The following is a 20,758-nucleotide window of genomic DNA, read 5'->3' as shown; positions in this document are numbered from 1 at the left end:
ACTCTGCAGAGGCATTCTTGGGGATCTAGAGTTTGGTGTTTAAGGGCTCTGCTAAAATTAGCAATGATAGCTGCTTAAGGAAGACCTGAAACCCTGAATTGAGAGTCATGAATAGTTGGAAGGGTTAATCTATCTGGACAAAGCGAATTATGTACAAATGTGAATGAACAAAGTAAGTGTAGAGGAGGAGAGGAATTTTGAATTAAATGGACATTAGAGACTGCCTAATAATGACTATTGGAAGTATGTTGGGAGGGGCGAGAGTCTGGTGAATGCAAGAAAAGATGGAGAATTCAACTTAGTTTTGGTGCTGAACCAAACTGCTAGAAGCCAGTGCATTCCGGTTTGCTGGAATCAATCACTAAGGGATAGTCTCTATGTAGTTAGAAGGAGAAATCCATACCCGACCCAGGTTTTCTTCATCATGATAGATATTTTGGTTTAAACTTTTAGCTGCCTTTAAGACAATGTAAAAGATACGTTGAATGGGCAGTGCACAGCAAGCCAGAAAGAGAAAAATACTTTTCTTTCTAGTAATTACATTAACAGCACTTGTAAAAGAATAGGAATGAAAAAAATACGTCAGTTTAATTGTTTCTCTACTAATTCTTCCTTTAGGCTCGTTTGCAGGTTGCACTTGATCTGGAGTAAAATTACAGGCCATAACCAAAACCTTGGTTTTAAAACATACATGATAGTGCATGTGGGTATCTTGCCTTGGAGGAGGGGAAGTCATGTTTGGATGAGATACCTTGTTCTTTTGCTTCCCCCATCCCACTTTGTGAGACAGTCCCCCTAGACTTGGTGCTTACTGGAATTCAAAATTGGATCCAAATGATAAGTACACTTAAGGGTTAGGCACTCCTTTTCCTCTCCTTACTCTTGATGCCATAGTACTTGTGTAGAGTCTCCTGCTTGCTGCTCCTCAACACAAGTGAATGGAATCTCTGAATTTTGAATGAATAGTGGTGGAGTCAGAATGGTTATTACTCATGATTAAAGAACTTTTAGCATTGTAATATATTGCAGGAAAATAAAAAATCTAAAATATTGGAAATAATTTTTGTACTTGACAGATGGGAATAGCTGGAAGAGCATAATGCTTATCTGCTCATGCAATTTTCTTACAGTTGTTCACAGGGCATTTAGGAGTAGATTTATTTATTTAATTGCTGGCTAATGTTTGTTGCAGTCTGCTACTTGAATGATAGGAAAAAAAAAAAAAAAAGCCAGTGCCTGAAAACTAGTATTCAGTTCAGGGAATGAAGGTAGTTGTGTAGGACTCCTCTGTTTATTTAAAAGCAAAACATAAGTGCTTTTTGGTGATACATTATTTGCTTTAATGTTTTACATAGGCAAAATTTAAGTTTCCATTTGTTTGTCCATGAACATTTTTGTTTGGATTTTTTTTTTTTAGGTACCAGACTACTATGATATAATCAAAAAACCTATTGCCTTAAATATAATCCGTGAAAAAGTGAATAAATGTGAATATAAGTTAGCATGTAAGTATTATTTATTGAAAGGGGTATATTGTACCATGTTCTCTCACTTTAAATGCTTGTCCTAAAATAGAACTGTGTTGGATTATTAGAAAGCTGAACTTGTGTTTGCTTTGGGGTTTTGTGGTGTGTTTTGGGTTTTTTAAAAGAGCAGTTACTAATATTTTCTAAAGTAAAATCTGTTGAATATGGTTTCTTTCCTGCTAACATACATGATGGATAGGTAAGAAGTGGGCAGCTGTGAAACTTCTGGTAATTCTCAAGCCTTTAATATCAAAGAGTGACGCTGATGGAATAATTAGAAAAGGTACTGTTGTTCCTGTCTCTGATTTGTATTTCCTCTATTAATAATCAGAGAAACTGAAGAATGTTGACGTGGAACAGCACTGATACAGGGATAGAAACTTGATACACGTAAAGACATTTTTGTGTTGCAGCTCTGCATAGGATCACTGTACTGATTTATTGGTGTCATACTGGTTTATCAGACTGCTGTCTGATGGCTTAAAACATGTTAAATTAATTTATTTTATTCCCTAGCTGAATTCATTGAAGATATTGAGTTGATGTTTTCGAACTGCTTTGAATACAACCCACGTAACACAAGTGAAGCAAAAGCTGGAACTAGACTTCAAGCTTTCTTCCACATTCAGGCTCAAAAGCTTGGACTTCCAATCCCATCTGGTAACGTGGACCACACCGCTCCCGCGGCGAAGAAGTCACGAATCTAACCTCTGCCTTCCAAAGGAGTTCTTGAGGGAATTTATTGCATTCATTAAAATGGATTGTTAAATTACGCAGTCGTCATGTCTATTTAAAGCAATAACAACTGTTTAACCACCTTGAAGTGTGGCCTGCACTATATTCTCAATATAATATTAAGCACTCAGGAGAATGTAGGAAAGATTACCTTTGCTACAGTTTTATTCAGTGTCTAATAATTTTGATAGATGTACTGGATACAGTACTGGTTTACAGAGGTTTTGTACATTTTTAATACATTCATGTGTCCAGATATCTTCCAGAAGTACTTTGTTTTTTCCTGCACAAAATAACGTTGTTTCATCCTCTAGATTTTGTAGGAGCTGTGGTATTGAGGGCTTTATCAACTCAGAGAAAATCTTCTGCTGTAGCACAGTTGAAGAAACTGTGTGTGTTGTTAAACCTTGTTTGAGCATATCTTCTCAACACTAATGAGTACAACTGCATATCTTTTCAAGTACTGTACCAGTGCTGGCTGGAGGTATTCGGTCTGAGTTTATTAAGTAGATATTTATTTAGCATTCAAAGTAATTTGTGAATTTGTTTTGTATTTATAAAATTTGTACTTGGGGCAAAAAAAAAAAGTCCCATAACTTTTTAAATTTTGGAGGGTGGGGTTTTGTTTGTTTGTTTGTTTTTTCCCCTCTGACTTGATGATCAATCAATAAATACCTTCTTGTGTCCCTGGCAGTTCTTCTAGCAATGAGTAAATTTGCAGGACTGTACTCTTAAATTTCTACATTCAACTTTGGAAGTGTACAAATAAAATGACACATTTTTTCAAAGTATGTTGAGCTTGGACTTCCTCTTGAGTTGTACTGCTACACCACCTTCCCCTTAACTTCTGAGGACAATTTGGTGGAGGCAGCACAGCAGAATCTGGTTCCAATATGAGTACCTGAACCAGCACTCTGGGCAGCTGCAGCCACTGTGATACCTGGTCTCTGAGGGATGCAAGTGTCCATCAGTGTGTCCGGAGTAACGTGAGTAGTGTAAGTTGTATGGATCTTTAATTTAGATCTCTAATGTGTAAAACCTCACAGATTTGCTCAGTTGACCAGCAGCTTCTTTAAAGTATCCTTAGTATGCTTGATAGTTTTATTTTCAATACTTATTAATGTAGATGTATTAAGCTCAGTTGGAGTTAATAGGTTTAAATCAGTCCTGCCCCTTGGAGATACGCCATAATCTGAGAAAAAAGTAGGAAGTGGAAGTTTGGGGATAGGAAGGAGCAGTAGGAAAAAATGAAACATGAGGCTTGCTGCTGCTGCAGCGTCTTTCCCCCCTGTGTTTAGACAGCTTGTGTTAAAGGGTTAAAGCCTGAATATGCTCCTAACAATTACTTGCTATGTAGTTGTGGGCTTTCTTTGGCTGCTGTAGTACTTACCTTGCCTTAGAGGTGGTGAGAATGGGCATTCTCTTGAGTTCAGGGAATGGATGGCAGTGGATAGGAGACTGATCAATTCAAAATGTTGCAGGTGTGGGTTGGGTGTTTTGCAAAATAATTTTAAAAATTTATAAGAATGAGAAGGGGGAGGGATGTTCAGAAACGTCTGCTAATACTTCCGAGTTTCTGTGGAAGCTTTCCACAGAAAGCTGTCAGTTCAGAGCTGACATCTCTGTCTAGATTTAAGAGACATTTTTTATTCTCACAAAAGAAATGCTCCCAGTAAAGAATGTTAAATTCTGCAAGGAATATGAGCAGCAGAAGACTTGGTTGCAGGGTGTAAGTTGTACTTGATACCCATGCATCTGTCCAGTCCTGAGAGGCTGTGAAAGTCCTGCCTAGTCGGTTGCACAAACAGTTGTGCTCATTCTTGTTCACATGAATAATCCCCATTGACTTGTATGTGAGTACATTTTGAGGAGGGGCACAGTGAGCTGAATCAGTCTGTCTGTGGCAGATGTAAGTTAAATAATTTCTGTTCCAAACCCACTCCCACCTGTTCATTCCTATCACTCTGTTTCCAATGTTATTTCCTTCAATAGCATCCCGTTAACAACGCAGCTATAACGTTGGGTTTAGATAGAGCAAGTGGGAACAGTCCAACCCAAATCTCTGCTTATGACAATGGTGTTTGTATGCTTGTGCTCAGCACAATTACAGATTTCCCTTTAAGTTTGCAAACCTGAGGCCTCACTTACATACACTGAAGGTGAAATACAGGAGGTACTATTCTGCTTTGAACAGCTGTGCTTAAAATATTCTTGTCTGCCATATGTGCAGCTCAGCTCTGACTGTCCTTGGCTTTAGTGGTGCTTATGAGGCATGAACCAAGTCCTCAGAGCAGACTGCCTGATCTGGTACTTTCTTTGAAGCTTTTTCAGACTTCAGTGATGCTTTTTCTTAGCTGTGTCAGGATATCTTTTTTATGGCCTTTGGGAAAAGGGGAGTTACTTCTATCTCCCTCCTTGTCTTGGGGGCTGAAATATTCATGCTCCTCATCAATCTTTTCCCCCTGAAAGTGTGTTACTGTGATCGGCCATCCCACCTGATGTTTCCATCAGAGTAAGATCTGTACAGTATCTGTCAGGGGCTTTAGGCAAAAGTTTTACACAAAGGTGTCAAAATGGAGAGGGTGACCAACTTTGTCTTGGATTCAGACTGATGAAGCTGTACCAGACTCTTACAGAAAACAGGCAGTAGGCTTAGTTGAGCTTCAAGTGTAGCATCTGTGCTCTAAGCATTTTAACGAGAACAACAGTGAAAGTGTTGCTCTTCTTGGTAGCTCTCACAGATCTTAGCCCTGGCAAGTATATGGATACTGCAACACCAGCTGCTTTTCCTGCTGTGCAAATTCTGCCCCTTTCATTCATGTCAGAGCTGAGTAACTACCCTAGGCAATTTCTTCTGATGGTTTTTTGTACATAACTCCTTCAGTAGCCATGGTACCAGTCCCTTTGGGCTCTCAACCCAAAGGATTCTCTTGTCTAGGAAACTCCAGCATTTCCTCAAAGACAGCTTGCTCCCCTCCTGGCCACCACAGGCTACCAAAGATGCAGAAGACCAATCCCTACAGTGACTGCTGGTACTAGAAGCAGCCCCTCCTACACAAGCAGGATGAGGTCACAATGAGAAGGCCACTTCAAATGCTGGCTGTAGCCTTCTGTGGTGGTTGCAGTCAAACTGATACTGGCTGTTCAGGTGTCAACACCAGTGTAGCTAGGACTTGTTCTATCAAGTCCCTTCACCTGTATTAGGAGGCAGGTGATGACCTTGACTGGCCTATCCAGTGTCAGATTCACCTGCTGGAATTCTGATTTGTGGAAGCCTGTAACAATGCTGGAAAGCTTGTGTTGCTTTGGTCTGGCAGCCCACATGACAGATGTGAGCTAGCACTCTTCTTTGTGAGGGGTTTGAGCAGGGGCCAGTGCCCCAGCACCCACTACTGGATGCCTCTTTTGTGGAGGGGTGAGGTTTTGAGCACTTAAATGTTAGTATTGACAATAAAAAAATATTATAGCACAATCTTAGCAAATATGGGCATTAAAAACCAGTACATAGCAGCTGAAAACCAGCCTGAATGTACATATATAGTTACAGGGAGGCAGACCCTGAACAGCTCCACTGCACTCACTGCAGTCAATAGCTGCCCCACAACCAGCTGTCCCTGCATCTGTCACAGTGCAGAAGTGAAGAGCCTTCCATGGGCATGTGCAGGGAGCAGGTCTCTGGGGACAGCAGGACCATGCCAGAGTCCTGTCCAGCACCATGTTTGTGCTGCACTGGTAATCTGGTACTTTGGGATTTAGGAGATGACACTTGTGGTTTATGAATCATTGCTGTAACCACTGAGTTAACCCTTACCCTGCAGCGGTCTTGTCTCTTCCAAGTTTTATCTGTTTGTATTCAATAAATAATATCTGCCACTGATCATGTTACCTGTTGGTGATCTCTGTTGTAACTGATCACAGTGATTCTAGATAACACTTCTTTAGGCTAGCAAGGACTATTTCTGCCCTCCAAGAGCCTTCTCACTCTAAAGAAGTTGCCAGTGTCCAGACAACTGCAGCCTGGAAAGTTTTTTGTACAGCATTTGGTTGTAACTTCAAGAGATCTTTCCCTTGCACTGTTAGAGTGCCTTGATCTTCACAACAGTGACGTAGTCTAGCTCTGCAGAGCTGCTCCTGGTGCTTTACCCAGCCTGCTGCAAGGGGATATTCTGAGATTTCTCAGCCTGCTACCAAGTGATGTATTCTTCCTCCTGCCCTTCTCCATCTACCTTTATTTGGTGCTTCCTTAGACAGTGCTATTAAAAGCTTGCCTTTGAAGTGCTCAATTGTGTATATGTCCAGGATCAGGCCTGTGTTAAAACTCTTCAGAGAATCTCCAATTACCACCAATAAGATTGCTTCCCATTTCAGGGCACTCAGGTTTGAAGATGGTGTCTGGATGAAGACTGATGCAAAAGGTAAAATAACTTGTGCTGCAAGTCAGAAGAATTATAAAGGCAGGTAAGTAAACTGATTACCTTGTTTCCCAATAGGGATGCTGACGTAGCACCATCCCTAAAAATGTTTGTGTATTTGTGGATGTATGTGCATATACTTAGGCAAAGTTTGGGATTTTAAACAGCCTTAAGTTGCTGACTATTAAAACAATGGTTATCATTCATGAATCCTAGAACTTAGAGAACAGCTTGGGTTAGAAGGGACTCAAAAAATCATCTTGTTCCAACCCTGCTGCCTAGGGCAGAGACACCTTCTATTAGACCAGGATGCTCAGAGGCCTGTCTAACATGGCCTTGAATGCTGCCAGGGAACACTGCCACAACTTTTCTGGATAACCTGTTCCAGTGCCTCACCAACCTCACAGTGAAGAATTTCTTCCTCTTACGTAATCTAAACCTGCTCTCTGGTAGTGGGAAGCCATTCTCCCTTGTCCTGTCACTCCATGCCCTTGTAAAAAGAGCCTCTCCAGCTTTCTTGTAAGCTCCCTTCAGGTAATGGAAGGCATTTCTTGGAGTGCATTAAAATGCACATCCATATGAAATACACCTGAAACGTTCTTGGGGCAGAAAGCCACAGACTGCATGTGTTTTCCAAAAAGTGCACTGAGACAAACTTTAGGTTTGTTTCTTTACCATAATATATCAGGTTCCTGGGTTTGTAGTGCTTCTTTCCTGGAAAACTGATGAAATTAATTTTAAACATATATTTTTTAGGTGCAACTCAGCCTTTAAATTTTTTTAGGGGTGAAAGAAAGAAAAAAAAGTGTTTCCTGGGTCTCCAAAGACAGGGCTGTATCAGCGGCTGCCCTGCGAGCGGCTCTGGGTATGCAGCAGCCAGCCAGGCTGGAGGTGCTCAGCCCACACCATGTCCTGCAGCCTTTGCCAGAGGGGGGAGAAGGCAGCAAAGCTCCAGCATTCTGCCTGTGCCTCCCTGCTTGCTCACAACGTTTATCCAGCTGTTCAGGTCACTCGCTTTTGATGAGAGAAATGTTTGATTGGGCCAAGTTTCCTACAAGGATGTTACATGACAGCATACTCTCCAAAATGCTGGCTGATGGCCATGGAAGATCAGCTTTCATGTCTGTCTTCTCTGCTGTTGTTCGTCTCTTTCCTTAGATTGATTTCAAAGAACCACGATAGAAAGGGTCTTCATTTGAATAACATAGAGCTGCTGCACCAGCACTGTGTCACAGCTTCATGATCTAGAGTTATTCTGGTGCTTGTGCTGCCTGGTTTAACCATGCCATGTGGAGGGACTGAAAATGGCAAGCTTGTCCCATAATTTCCCTGTAACAAGGTTAGAAGGAATCCTCTACAAGGATTACCCTGCTCTGCTAGGATAGCACAGAGTCCAACTTCAGCTTTGTCAATTTGCTAGTCTTGTCTTACCAATATACTTAGGATTTTTATTGATAGTTCCTAGGTTAACAGTCCTATAAGAATGTGTATTATAATCTACGTGTTTTCCAATTTTTTTCCTTCGAGCACCCTACAGATAAAGTTAGCTTGGAGAGGAAAGGACTTCGAAGAACAGGCAGTGCTGTGGCTCAGCTGCTGTGAATTCTGTGTTCAAAATGGCAGAAATGGGAGCTAGGATGGTAAAATGTTTTGGGTTTGGATGGCAGTTCTGCATTTGACACTGGGCAGTATGGGGCTTCATAGTTGCTTTTCATGAGCATTCCTGTGCAGATCCCACCATCAGTCACATGCTGGACTCTGCAGTCCTGGCACAGCTCGTGAGTGCTGCTGTCACCAGAGGACACTTCTGCACTGACCGACAGGCCCCCACGATCCAGCAATAGTTATAAATATTCCTGGGCCTCAGTCATCCTAAAGCCCATCCTCAACCACCAGAAAGTGATCTCAACTTATGTATTTAGCATGTTAGGCTGAGCTAAAGTTCTATTTTTGGACTGCTGTCTGAAAAATAAAAACTTTGTGGTTTTAAAAGGCGCTATCAACTTTTTAAGCACCGTATCTTGTGAGGGGGCTTTGAAATGCTTGCATAGGTTTAGACGGTGCATCTTTTGTTTCCATAGTTGTTGCTTTTAAGAGGTTTCTTAGAACCAACCCTTGGGGTCAACCTTCATCAAACAGAGTTTCCTTTCATTCAGATGCAATGCTGCAAACTGAGTCTGAGATGTGTCTGGAGCAATTTTAAGATTATTAAAACTCCAGAATCAAAAGAGTATGGCCTCCTTTCTTGTTTGACCTTTACAACTTCCAGTCTTAACAGGCAGTTTGAACTATTCTCTGCCATCTTTGCACTTTAGGCATGGCTTTGTCTATCTCCTGGAGAGTATTTGATCCTTTACTAGTGATTCTTTTTTGTATTTAAAAGATGTCTCCTTAAATCAGACCTGCAACACCATAGAAGTGCTGATCATGATTAGAAAGAGTCCATTTTCCGAGGACCTTATTCTAACATGATGACATAACCCCAGCAGAAAAAGGAGCACAGAGCAATGAAGGTTAGTAGCAGAGTCAGGCCAAGCCTGGAAGACTTGGGATTAATGCCTGAAATATCTGTACAATCTGTGCACAGTACAGCTTTGCACTTGTCCAGGCACAGAAAAACAAGGATTCCTTGTCCTACCAGGAAGCCTGTCTCAGGGGGGGCTCTTCTGTAAAAAAGAACATAACAAATTTGAATCATTACACACATTATGTGTTAGCCCCAGCAAATCAAAGGTCTGCACACACCTATCCTAAAGGAAAAGAGCTTTTGGAAACCATTGCCACTTTTTCCTGGAGGTGCACCAGTTTAAACTGTGCCATCTGCTGACATGGCTAGCTGTATCCTAACTTTTGGCAGTTGTCCTGCAAACCAGGCTGAGGCTGTTCAAGAAATGACCCTTTCCAGCTGTCATGCTTGTCTGCTGAGAGGAGTCACTGCTCTGTGGCTCAACAGGTTTTCAGAAACATAAACAAGATGAACTCACTGCTAAGAGAATTCTAGACGTGCACTTCAGTAACACTACTGCTGTCCTTACTCCTTCTTTGTGTAAGATTTATTATATTTAGGTACTAAATATAATATAATACATAATATAATGTATAATAGAAGAGAGCTAATTTAATATTGTGAGCAAAGAACCAACTGTTAAGCCACAATACAGAGTAAGGAAAGAAACAACACTTTTATCTCTCTTCTGATTTTAAGAAGAACCAAAACCTTATCCTTCTGTGCTGTGGTAAGTCTACTAAAATCCTAGCATAAGAGACAGCAGAATTTGACTTTCTAAGCTTGAGGACAGAAACTTGGAGACTCCCAGCATATGGACTATTGCTCATTTTGTAAGACATGGGGAAACTGTAAAAATTGCTGAGTGCTGTTTATGCATGTGCGTAGCAAAAGGGCACTGCAGCAGTTGGAGACACATTTTGTAGGGTATACAGGAATTACAAAGGCTAGCAGGATAAACAGTAGCTATTTCTTCTAGTGCTACAAATGTGTAAACTCTTGTAAAAGCCAAATTGTGCTAATTATGGAAAGGTAGTTTTTTTCTTCTGTTTTTATTAATAAGGTTGAGCGAAGTTCCCCTGTATTTTAAACTGTAGGGGAATTTTTTCTTCTGTTCTGCCATTATTTTTATTGTTTCTCTCACAGAACGAATTTTTATTTCCTTTTTTTCCTGAGTTTAAATACCATCCTTAACATTATGTCATTACAAGACATAACATTTTAATTAAATATCTCTTTTGCTGTCCAATGACAGGCCCGTGGCTGCCCGGCGTTGTGATTCAGTAACACGTGTGAGTTACCAGCACGGCGGGAGAGGGGGAATTCCACCCTGCCCCGAAAAACATGTGGCTGCTGCTCCTCGAGCATCCCTGCTGGCCTTATGCTGGTGCCTCTCCCTGCTGCCTCCTGCCCGCCCTTCTGGCATACGGCCATCAGGTCAGCACGTCAGGGAACGCGGATGGTTGACGAGCTTTGCAAGCGAGGGGAGGAAAAGGAGCTTTTCCTCAGCACGGGCTGAAAAGGGCCTTCCCCACCTGGCAGGGGAAGAGGCTGCTTAACCCGAGCGAAGCATCACAGCGCTCAGGCCGGCTTCGCCGCCCGGGCACCGCGCACGCCGCCTCTCCCAGCACATCCCCGCGCCGCAGCCGGCGGGCGAAGGCTCCCGGAGCCCCGGGCGGTGGCCGGGCAAGGCGGCGGGAAGGCGGGCAGCGCTCCCACCCCTGGGGCAGCAGCTGGCAGGCCGGGGCTGCGAGGTGGCGGCGGCGGGAGCAGCCGGGCCGTGACTCAGCCCAGGAATGTCCTGGCACGGGCGGCCGCGGCTCCCGGTGAAGGTGACGCAACGGGCTCGGCGCGCCCGGCCCCGCCGCGGGCAGAGCCCACCGGGCGTGACCGGCTCCCCGGGAGCCAGCGCCTCGCTCGCCCCAGCCCTGCCAGGTGCAGCAGAGAGCTCGGAGCCTCAGAGCCATTCTGGGACCGCAGCGGTGGACGAGGCTGGTTAAACCAGCCGAAGTGACCAGTGGAAAAGGGATAGTGGAGTCTGGAGCTGCCCTGATGGGGCTCGCTGGGGATCCGTGCCTTACTCTAGCACACGCACACTGCCCCTCGCTTCAGGCTCCTGGAATTAGCTCACAGGGAGGCACTGCAAGTCTTCCGAATTTGCAGCAAAATCGTGCTAGGATCCACAGCTTAAGAGTCAAATATATTTACTGTTGGTTTTTTGCTTGTGTTTTTGTTTGTTTGTTTTTTTGGTTTTTTTTTTGTTTGTTTGTTTTGTTTTGTTTTTTTGAGGAATGTATCTGCAATGTAAGGAGAGAGAAAAACTCAGTGTTAGCATTTTACAGATTTTCTCTAATACTCTCTTACATTACCAAAAGTTTGACTTTGTCTGGCTTTCTTTGCACTCCCACTGAAAATACAGAATTGTTAGAGGGAAACTTGATATTTTGTAGGGTACACAGGACAGCAAAGGGGAAAAAGAAGTGTCCTGAGCAAGAGATCTCATCAGATGCAGTTTCCTGTGGATTTCTCTCCCTTGACAGGTTGATTTTTTGAGCTGAATGGTATTAAGACTCTCTGTCATTTCAGGGTGCATCTATGCAAGTTTCTCTGCTTTTCTTTTCTCTCTGCTCAGTCCTCTTGAAGGTAATCTGGCTATACCATAACAGCTCCAATGCCCCTAGCAGAAACCAACAGGTTCCTGAATTAGACTGGTAGACATATAGCCCCACTTTCTTCTATCTCAAATGGACTATTTTATGAAATTTAATTACTTAATTAAGGATCTTAATTACTTTTGTGACCTCTATTCTTCCATCAGATTTAACTCAAACAAGCTAACAAGTTAAAAAGTCGCTGAGACAAGGACTAGTCCAAGGGAGAGAGGGGATGCCTGAGGAGGCCAAGCAGAGGCCTTGCTTCCATGGGAAATGAGGCTGAAGTGCTAACACTGAGCTCAGCGAGGATGACAGAAAAACAAACAGGAGCACAGCTTACTAAAGGAAAGGACTGTGATACCAAAGAGCTTCAGTGCATAAGGCAGCTTAGTCGATTACAATAATTTCTCACTAATGAGCACCCAGGAGCTGAATCCAAACAGAGAGTGCCTCCTGCTCCACGGTGAGTCATTGCTTCCATCCACAGAGGGTGAAGGGAGCCTTGGAGGGCTTCCTCAGAGGCATGTGCTCCACATTGGGTATCATTCACAAAGCTTTTAGTGCTGCTGCTGCTGGGCTCTCTGAATCATTGGGCTATTTCGGTGGTGCCCGGTGGGATGCAGGTCTTGTGGCATAGGGGTAGTGAAACTTGATGCTTCCCGAGTGCAGTGAGATGCCAAAGTGAGGAACCAGCTTTGTCTGAGTGTGCTTCAGCAATAAGATTTGCTTGGTCATTACTGCTTTTGGCTGGATACTGGCCATTTCTGTGGCCTCCAAAGTTCACCACTGGGCTCTGTCACAAATTCCTTCTCTGATCACTGCAGTCACCGGGAGTTCAAAATTAATTTCCTTGAAAATGAGAAGCCCCTTTCTGTTTACCTGTGACCTGTTTTTCACCTCTAAGAAATGCTCTCAAATTCTGGCAAACTCATTTCTGTGTCAGAGATTTCTGTAAAGTCAGAAAATACTCCTCCTTCAGCCTGTGCTGCTTCTGTACTCTCGTGACTGCCAAGTATCAGTCAGTGATGTGCAGCAGCAGCAGCAGCAGCTCTTAGTGCCTGGGTACCTCAAGAATGCACCTTGTGAGATGAAGAGAGTAGAAAGCACTCCTGATTCATTATTCAGTTTCCATGGTGTTAAAAACCGAGGGTGAGTCATGCACAGTTTTGCAGTTGTCATCCCTGGAGCACCTACCAGCCACGCAACTCTGGAGCTGGTAACTCCACACCTTTCATTTTAGGAGCCTGGGATATGCAGCGCAGAGGCCCCATGTGGGTGGCTGAGGGTGCTCAGCAAGGGCATGAGATTAGGGCACTCACAGCAGATTCCTGGTCTTGTGCACATGTTAGAAGAAGTTTGCTGAGCCCATGGCAGCAACTGTGGTCAGTAGCACCAGAGGATGTACTGCACATGAGCACAGCTACACCTGCTTGCCAAATATACAAAAAAGGTACTCCTTCCTGAGTCCCACATTGATGGCACTTGCACAGGCAGTAAAAGTAACCAAGTGCCATCATCTGGAAAAAAAATACTTGAGTCAAACAGAGCTCAGTGGCAGCAGGAAGTCCTGAATGTGTGGCTGTAAAGAGCTGAGATGTAAATATAGCTCCGGATTAGTGATTTCAAGGGTGATGGATCAAATTTTGAATATTGATGATGAAAATCAGTCTTCAATTCTGCATCCAGAGGGCAGGATATACCCAGAGGGCTGGGTGTAACTCAAAAAGGATATTGGAAACATAGTGTCTCAGCTGATCAACAAGGTAATGTATAGTAATGGAGAACAGGGAGGAGAAATGTCAACACATCCTCACAAAATGCAGTATGAATATACGAATATATATGTATCTAAAACACATAGAGGAATCTCATACACATTCACACATGCTAACAAACACAGGCTTGTTGGTTTCTACTACCATATTGGCAGCAGTTCAAGTGTTTGGGGGAGAGAGCTGGCCGGTCACAACGCAGGCTGGAGACTCACAGGTACAGCTCCTTGAGGTCCTCAACGTTTAGGATTTCTTGGTTTTCAGACACACCAGTTCAGGGTGCAGAGTCACACAGGACTGAGAATCCTCGTGTCCACTTGGATTGGCTAGAGATAAAATGCTCTGTGTTTGTTGCCCTGTGCCTGAAGCCCTGTCCAGCTCAGTATAGAACACTAAAACACTGTCGGGAGAGCTGTCCTTCCTTGTTTGTCTGTAACTAATTTTCTCATCTTTTAATGCACCTTCCGCCCTGTGTGCTGTGTCCCGTCCCACTGTCTGAGCAGCTCTGCCAAGACCGCAGAAACAGCAGCACTCTTTGTGCCGGGTCCCTTTGTGCCCAGGCCTTTCCCTGCACAGCCGCGGCAGCAGCACAAATCCTCTTCGAGCAGGGACAAGGCGGCGTGGCACACGACAGCGGCACAATGCCGTCTGTGCCGAGTGGTGGGGCGGCAGCGGGCAGCCTGGCAGCGCCCGGCCACGAACCGTGACAGGGGGTAAACCCTTCAGAGCAGCAGAAAGCGCCTCGGCCAGGAGAGCGGCGCCGGGCGGTGCGGGGCAGGGCGGGCAGCGGTGCCTGGCTCAGGGCAGCCGCGCCGCCATCGTGCCCCGGCCCGACGCTGGTGCTGCGAGCCCAGCCGACGGGCCGCCTCGCCCCCTCGCAGCCAGCCGGCCGCTGCCGGGGCCCACTGAAAAGCCCGCCCGGGGCTGCGGTGCCCAGGCCAGACACCCGCAGGCCGGCGTTGACGCTACCTCCGCCGGGCGGGAGAGCGGGCCGCGCCGCCTGCGGGCCCTACCCCGCGGGGGCCGGCCCAGCGCGGCCCAGCGGCAGCACGTGGTGGCGGCGCGGCCCATGTGACCGGCCCTCCCCGGCCGCTGCGGCTCATCCCCCGCCCGGCCGAGTCCCCGCCCGCCTCGCCCCCAGCGCAGCGCAGCGCAGCGCTCTCTGCGTGCAGCAGCCCCGCACCGCAGGCAGCCGCCGCCCCGGGACCCGGCGCCATGGTAAGGGCGGCGCGGCGCGGACGGGCGGGGAGGGCGGTGCGGGCGGCTGGCGCGGCCCGGCGGAGCCGAGCGAGGCTGAGCAGAGCAGGCCCGGCCCGGCGCGGCCCCGCGGCCTCCGGCGGCCATTTTAGTCTAATTTTAGCCGGGTGCGGGGGGAAGGGGACGCGGGAGCGGCCGCGGGGCAGCTGCGGGCGGCGGGGCCGGGGCCGGGGCCGGGGCCGGGGCCTGGGGACTGTCCGGGCGGCGCAGCGCTCCCTGCGGCACCGCCCGGGCGTGCGAGTACCCGACGGTGCGGTGAGGGGCGGTGGGCGCGGAGAGCGGGGTCCCGCACTCCTCCCGAGGAGCCGCCGCCGCGGCCGCCTGGTGCCGGGCCCGAGGGGCGGCTGGGAGCGGCCGCAGGGAGCGCTGGGGCCGGGGCGGGGGTGGCGGCGCGCTGGGACGGAGGGCGCGGGGCGGCGGGGCTCCTCCGTCCCCGCGAACAAAGCGGGGAGAGCGGCCCGCGGCCCCCGGGGACAAAGCCGGCGGCTCCCTGCGAGCACCTGCCTTCCCTCCCCGGGCAGCCTGCGCTGGCAGCGCTTGCCTCGGCAGATGTAATTGCTGGACCGAGAGCAAGGGCGCTGCAGATGGGCTGAGCTCGCTTGCTCACTCGCAGCGGGGTTTGCTAAATTATTTCATCTTGCCTGGAGCTCCCCGTTTGCCCTGCCAGTGTTTAGTTTCCTTGCTGTTTTGAGCGGCTTGTGAGCCTTATGGGGAGCTGTAGGGTTGTAATCAGTATTTTTATGTGAACGAAGAGCAGTCAAACAATACTCCCGCAGCAGTATGAAGTAAAATTCGGGAGTTCTTAAGGCGCGGTGTTGAAGCTGACACAATGCAGAAAGCATTTCTGCTGCTTCTAGAGCCTTACCTCACGCAACAAAATGAGAGTCATGACAGTGCTGGATGTGAGCTGCTGCTGTAGTGTTTGCTCTGCTAAAAAAAAAAGCCAACAAAAATCTATCCACCAAAACCCCACCCCCTCCTATCCCAACCGAAAATTACAAACTCCTCTCCTATGTTCAGTTCCTACCCCCTCATCACTCCCTCTTCCCCTCCCCCAAATAAGCCAAATGCATGATAAGGTAAACTGTTTGAGTAGTACAGTTGTGTGACTGGTTGTATGAAACTGCTATCCTGAACTGCAGCTGAAAATGCTGAGATCTACAACAAGAAACTACTGAATTCACGCCTCCTTTGTATCCTCTGCTCCAGTCCTACAAATATTACTGAATTCATAGTGTGTTCAGGTTGAGGATAGTATTTTTATTCTTATGGGGGCAGGCAGACTTCTTTATCTAGCACTGTGGGCTATCGTCTTCTTCTAGTGAGTGTTAATTTTTGCTGTTTAAAGTATTCCTTTGATCTCATTTTACAGGCTTCTGGAGTAACAGTGAACGATGAAGTCATAAAGGTTTTTAATGACATGAAAGTAAGGAAATCTTCAACCCCTGAAGAGATTAAAAAAAGAAAGAAAGCTGTTCTCTTCTGCTTAAGTGATGACAAAAAACAAATAATTGTAGAGGAGGCAAAGCAGATATTGGTTGGTGACATTGGTGATACTGTGGAGGACCCCTATACAGCCTTTGTGAAGTTGCTACCTTTGAATGATTGCCGATACGCTTTGTACGATGCCACGTACGAGACAAAGGAATCTAAGAAAGAAGACCTGGTATTTATATTCTGGTGTGTGAAAGCAAAGCTTGCTGTCAAAATTGAATATTCTGGAGCTCCCACTGGATGACTTAGTAACTGTTTTGTTGTTGGCTTTTTTCTTTAAAGGGCTCCTGAAAGTGCACCTTTAAAAAGCAAGATGATCTACGCAAGCTCTAAAGATGCCATTAAAAAGAAATTTACAGGTACGGACCTAAAAATGTTTTTCTCGTAAACCGCTGTGCCGTTTAGATGTTGAGGTTCTCACAAGTACATTGTTGTCCATCTGTCTTTCAGGTATTAAACATGAGTGGCAAGTAAATGGTTTGGATGATATTAAGGACCGTTCAACACTTGGAGAGAAATTGGGAGGCAACGTGGTAGTTTCACTTGAAGGAAAACCCTTATAAAAAGACAGACAAGTGCCATCTGGATCTAAGGAGCTTCCATTTCTGCAGCTCGTTCAATTGGAATAGTATTAGTCTCCCCATCCCCTCCCCTCCTCAAAAAATAAGCCCCTTCCCCACCACCCTGAAGGAGATGTCATTGTTAAGCAGTCTACCAGTGATTGCCATTAGACTGTTTAATCCTGGTAGTTTTATGTAGGATTCAAGGAATGCTTTCACGTCATACTCTTGGCCAAAACTGACGTTGCAGGCATTCCTTGCAACATGTTCAATGAATGTGATAGTTAATGTAAATAGTCTAGCAGACAGCAAAGGGTAAGCTAATCGAATGCCTTGAAAGTATTGTCCACTGGTCGGATGGTAGACTCTCTACAGTATTACTTACAGTTGCACTTGATTGCAGTTCCATGAGGCTCTTGTGCATTCATACACCTCACCTGCCTTGACAAGCCTATTTTTGTGACATGGCAGCACACAACACTATGCATTTAAAGCACTTTTTTGTAATATGTTTGACCCGCCCCCTCCCCAAGGAATGCCAATTAAGTTGCTGTAACTGTGTCATCAAATTATTGTAGTACCTCAGTTTCATTCCTGTTACATGCATATCTTTATAAATGAAGTAGCTGTTACGATGCCTTTCGTTTTCCATTGAATGTACACTACTGAACAGGAGTAGAAGTTATCTGTTTACCATATGAGTCTTGAAACACTAAAGTTTTGTAAAACATCAGTCATGGTGGCAATTTCTGTATTAAAAAGAGCCTTAAATGGAACATTGTTCTTTGAGATCAAAAACTGGCCACGTTGCAATAAAACTTGTGGCTTATTACAGAACGTTGCCTTGTTTTCATTGGAAAATACAGTTTTTAAGTGTTTAAGCATATTTCAAATAACTTCTGTGGAAAGTATTGTAAAGGTAAACAATCATTAATCTCATACCGAATAATGCAAGTTTTTAATACTGATTTAGGCACTGCTTTACAATACTTTGTGGCTCTGTTCTGGCCGTTCAATAAAGGACCTGCTCCTAGTTTACCGTAAAGTAAAGAAGCTACCACTTCTGGACACCATTAGTTCATGAAACACTTGTGTCAGAAACTTAAAAATACGAAGTAGTTAACCATGCAGTGTGTTTTGTACCTGAATGTTCTTAAAGTTCTACATGCCAGAGTAAAACCTTGCACGAGTTTTTACAGCTTGCTGTCTTTCTGGGTAAGGTGATGTGTAGTAACAGCTACATGCAGAGTATGAAGTGGGGAAATAGTTTTTGTTTCTGGAGTGTTATAGTTAGACCAACTCAGTACAAGAATTAGCCTAAATGAACTGTTCTACTTGTTAGCTTCTATGTAAATAGAACTGGAAAGTGTTTGCCACTACTGAGGCTTGCATAGGGGACGTGTTTTGGCTGGGAGCCAAATAATGCTCTCCTTATAGAGAATTTGATCTGCTCTGTGTGAGCAATCCTCCGTTAGCCAGAGCTATTTATGGCAAACACATGCTTTTGTATCTTGTCATCGTTATCCACAAATGGCAAAACTGGACATGATTCTCCTGGTATGCATAAAGGAGCGCTGTTAGGCAGCCACTGGCAGCTGAACTGTACATGCTGCTAGAAGGAATGCTCTTTTATCATTACCTTATTTTAAAAAGTTGGTAGAGTGGAACTGTGGAGCTTTCAAATGCAGGCTCTTTATGTTCAGTCCGTAGCCCCTTTTCAACAAGGAAGCAGATAATAATACAAATACTTTCTCTCTTTTTTCCCCCCACCAATAGTTTAAGTAACCTAGTGGTACTGTGTTTAGGCTCTCTTGTCCTGTAGAACTTTAAGACTTTATTTCAGGCTTCTGGCTATCCCTATGACTTGCACACTTCATTGTGTTTGCTGTTCTATGTAGACTAAACTTTACTAGAATTTAAGTAAAAAGGCATGATGACCACTGACTTACTAAGTGTATTAATGAGTCTTGGTTTTGTTCTACAAAACTCTCCTTTCAGGTACCTTTTAAGATTATGAAATAACTGATGGTATGCATGTTGTCTAGATGAAAAAAAAAAAACCCACAATTTTTTATTCCTCAGAATAGTCTATTTCTGATCATTCATGTTGTATGCAAAGCCCAGTTTAATGTAAAGATATTTGTGCTTTATGTTTAACTTGACTCCAGTTCAGTAAAGTGAAATTATCTTTTAACTGATTTTTCACAAGGAATAAATTGTTTCTTTAGAAAAAGCCAAAATTGAAAATGGTAAATTTTAATAAACCATTTGAATTTTCATTTTAGACAGTATAACTTTTTTTAAGGAGTATCGTGTTTAAATTTCTTGTTTGTCTCTGCTGCAGTCTGGAAAAATGTCTGTGGCTTCTTAGTTGAATATTATAGGTTCTTTTTTTTTTTAAGTAGCTTAGGTGTATATTCACTCAGTCCAACTAGCTATGAAATTGAAGCACAAACTGTCTTTATGTAAGATTCCTACCAAATTAAAATTTTGGATCCAAAAGGATCAGCCTGCCTTCAGTTTGTTCTTGAAATGAATGACTGACTGATGTGAGGTCCAATTCAGATGGCTTGCTTTTAAAAAAAACAAAAACAAAAAAACAAAAACCAATAAAGTGCTACAGAACTGTTACTGTTTGAATTATAAAACAAATGAGAGACAGCTGGCATCTGTTCCAAAATGGTTTGTCAGCTGTTGTTTTCTGTCATTATGCAAAATGGTGAGGGCCTCATTGTGATCGAGAAGCGGAGGAAAATCCTCTCAAGTTGAATATCTTCTGTGTATCTGTGTAGACGTGACTTTTGGATATCTTGGCTTCAGTTATTTTATTGATAAAGAAATGTTAAATAAATTTTTCATGAGAGTAGCTTGTGCAGAAATGGCATTTTTCTTCTAAAAAAATATTTCAAAGCCAGCAGTTTTGTTTGATTTGGTGAATCCTGGAAGAGGTATAGATAGATGGGTTTGATTTCTCTGAAAAGGGAAATCAATCCATGACTAGAGTGTGTAAGTGAGGTTTATGCTTGTGGTGATTTTAGAAGTGCAAAGCCTAAACTTATATGGACTTGAGTGTAAAAGTCACTCCTAGTCAGATGATGAAGCGGAGTTTGAGTGTGCTCCGTTAAACTCAAAGTGTTTCACTAGGTGGAAGACTTTTCCTTCTCCACCATTCCCTCAGAACAAGTGATGGAATACAGCAATTGCCACAATTTGATAATAAGCTTTACTCTCTTATCCCAATTCCAGTATAAACCAAATTTTCATGTCTGCCTATTTTTTATAAACTTCTGTAAGTCCTCTTTAGTTTGTGGTGGCGAGTTAAAGATTGTAGAGTGAAAACACGGCACTAATGGTGGATCAAAGATCATCAATGTAGCACCTGTCTATTGAACTTCTTTGAAATATTTCTGATTTTGAAAACCTGGTATAAATAAAATTAATTTAAATGTCTTCAGTTGTTGAGTTTGTTTGTGTGCTAGACAGCACCTACGGTAATCACTTTGTTGTCTTTGGAGTGGGAGCAGCCCAGATACTGTGAAAGACCTTGTGGAATACCTGGATTTTTTGTAACAGGTTTCATCTGCTGCCCATTCAGGTCAATATCCAACTGTAGCAAAAGCTAGCACTGGTGGCTCTGGAGATGGATATAAAGACATTTTTAGTGGGCTGGTTCTAGATAACCTTTTTCTTTTATTGGATCCCAGCTCATGTATTCAGAAAATTAGGTGGCTTTTATATAATAAAATGTATGTTTACACTGGCAACTAATTTCTAATACAGGGAAGGAAGTGAACTGATGTAGTGTGAAAAAATTGACTCCATGAAGAAAGATCAAAATATTA

At 44.2% G+C, this 20,758-nt stretch overlaps 2 protein-coding genes across 5 annotated transcripts in view; both read left to right on the top strand.

Annotated features, from left to right (window-relative positions):
* Positions 1–3,052, top strand: part of BAZ1A (bromodomain adjacent to zinc finger domain 1A) — a 65,889-nt gene extending 62,837 nt beyond the window's left edge. For all 4 annotated transcript variants that reach the window (XM_030239854.2, XM_030239853.2, XM_050975870.1 and 1 more), the window contains 2 exons: positions 1,418–1,505; positions 2,043–3,052. In XM_030239854.2, coding sequence (XP_030095714.1) covers positions 1,418–1,505; positions 2,043–2,233 — 279 coding nt within the window. In that variant the 3' untranslated portion in view covers positions 2,234–3,052. The remainder of the gene's footprint in view (positions 1–1,417; positions 1,506–2,042) is intronic.
* Positions 3,053–14,749: 11,697 nt separating this feature from the next.
* Positions 14,750–20,366, top strand: CFL2 (cofilin 2). Its single transcript, XM_050975890.1, has 4 exons — positions 14,750–14,823; positions 16,235–16,542; positions 16,639–16,715; positions 16,807–20,366. Exons 1-4 carry the CDS (start codon positions 14,821–14,823, stop codon positions 16,917–16,919), a joined length of 501 nt encoding a protein of 166 aa, XP_050831847.1. The 5' UTR covers positions 14,750–14,820; the 3' UTR covers positions 16,920–20,366.
* Positions 20,367–20,758: the final 392 nt, after the last annotated feature.

This window comes from Serinus canaria, chromosome 5 (genome assembly GCF_022539315.1).
Source record: "Serinus canaria isolate serCan28SL12 chromosome 5, serCan2020, whole genome shotgun sequence".
Taxonomy (NCBI): Eukaryota; Metazoa; Chordata; class Aves; order Passeriformes; family Fringillidae; genus Serinus; species Serinus canaria.
This window is presented reverse-complemented; position numbering and strand designations above follow the sequence as displayed.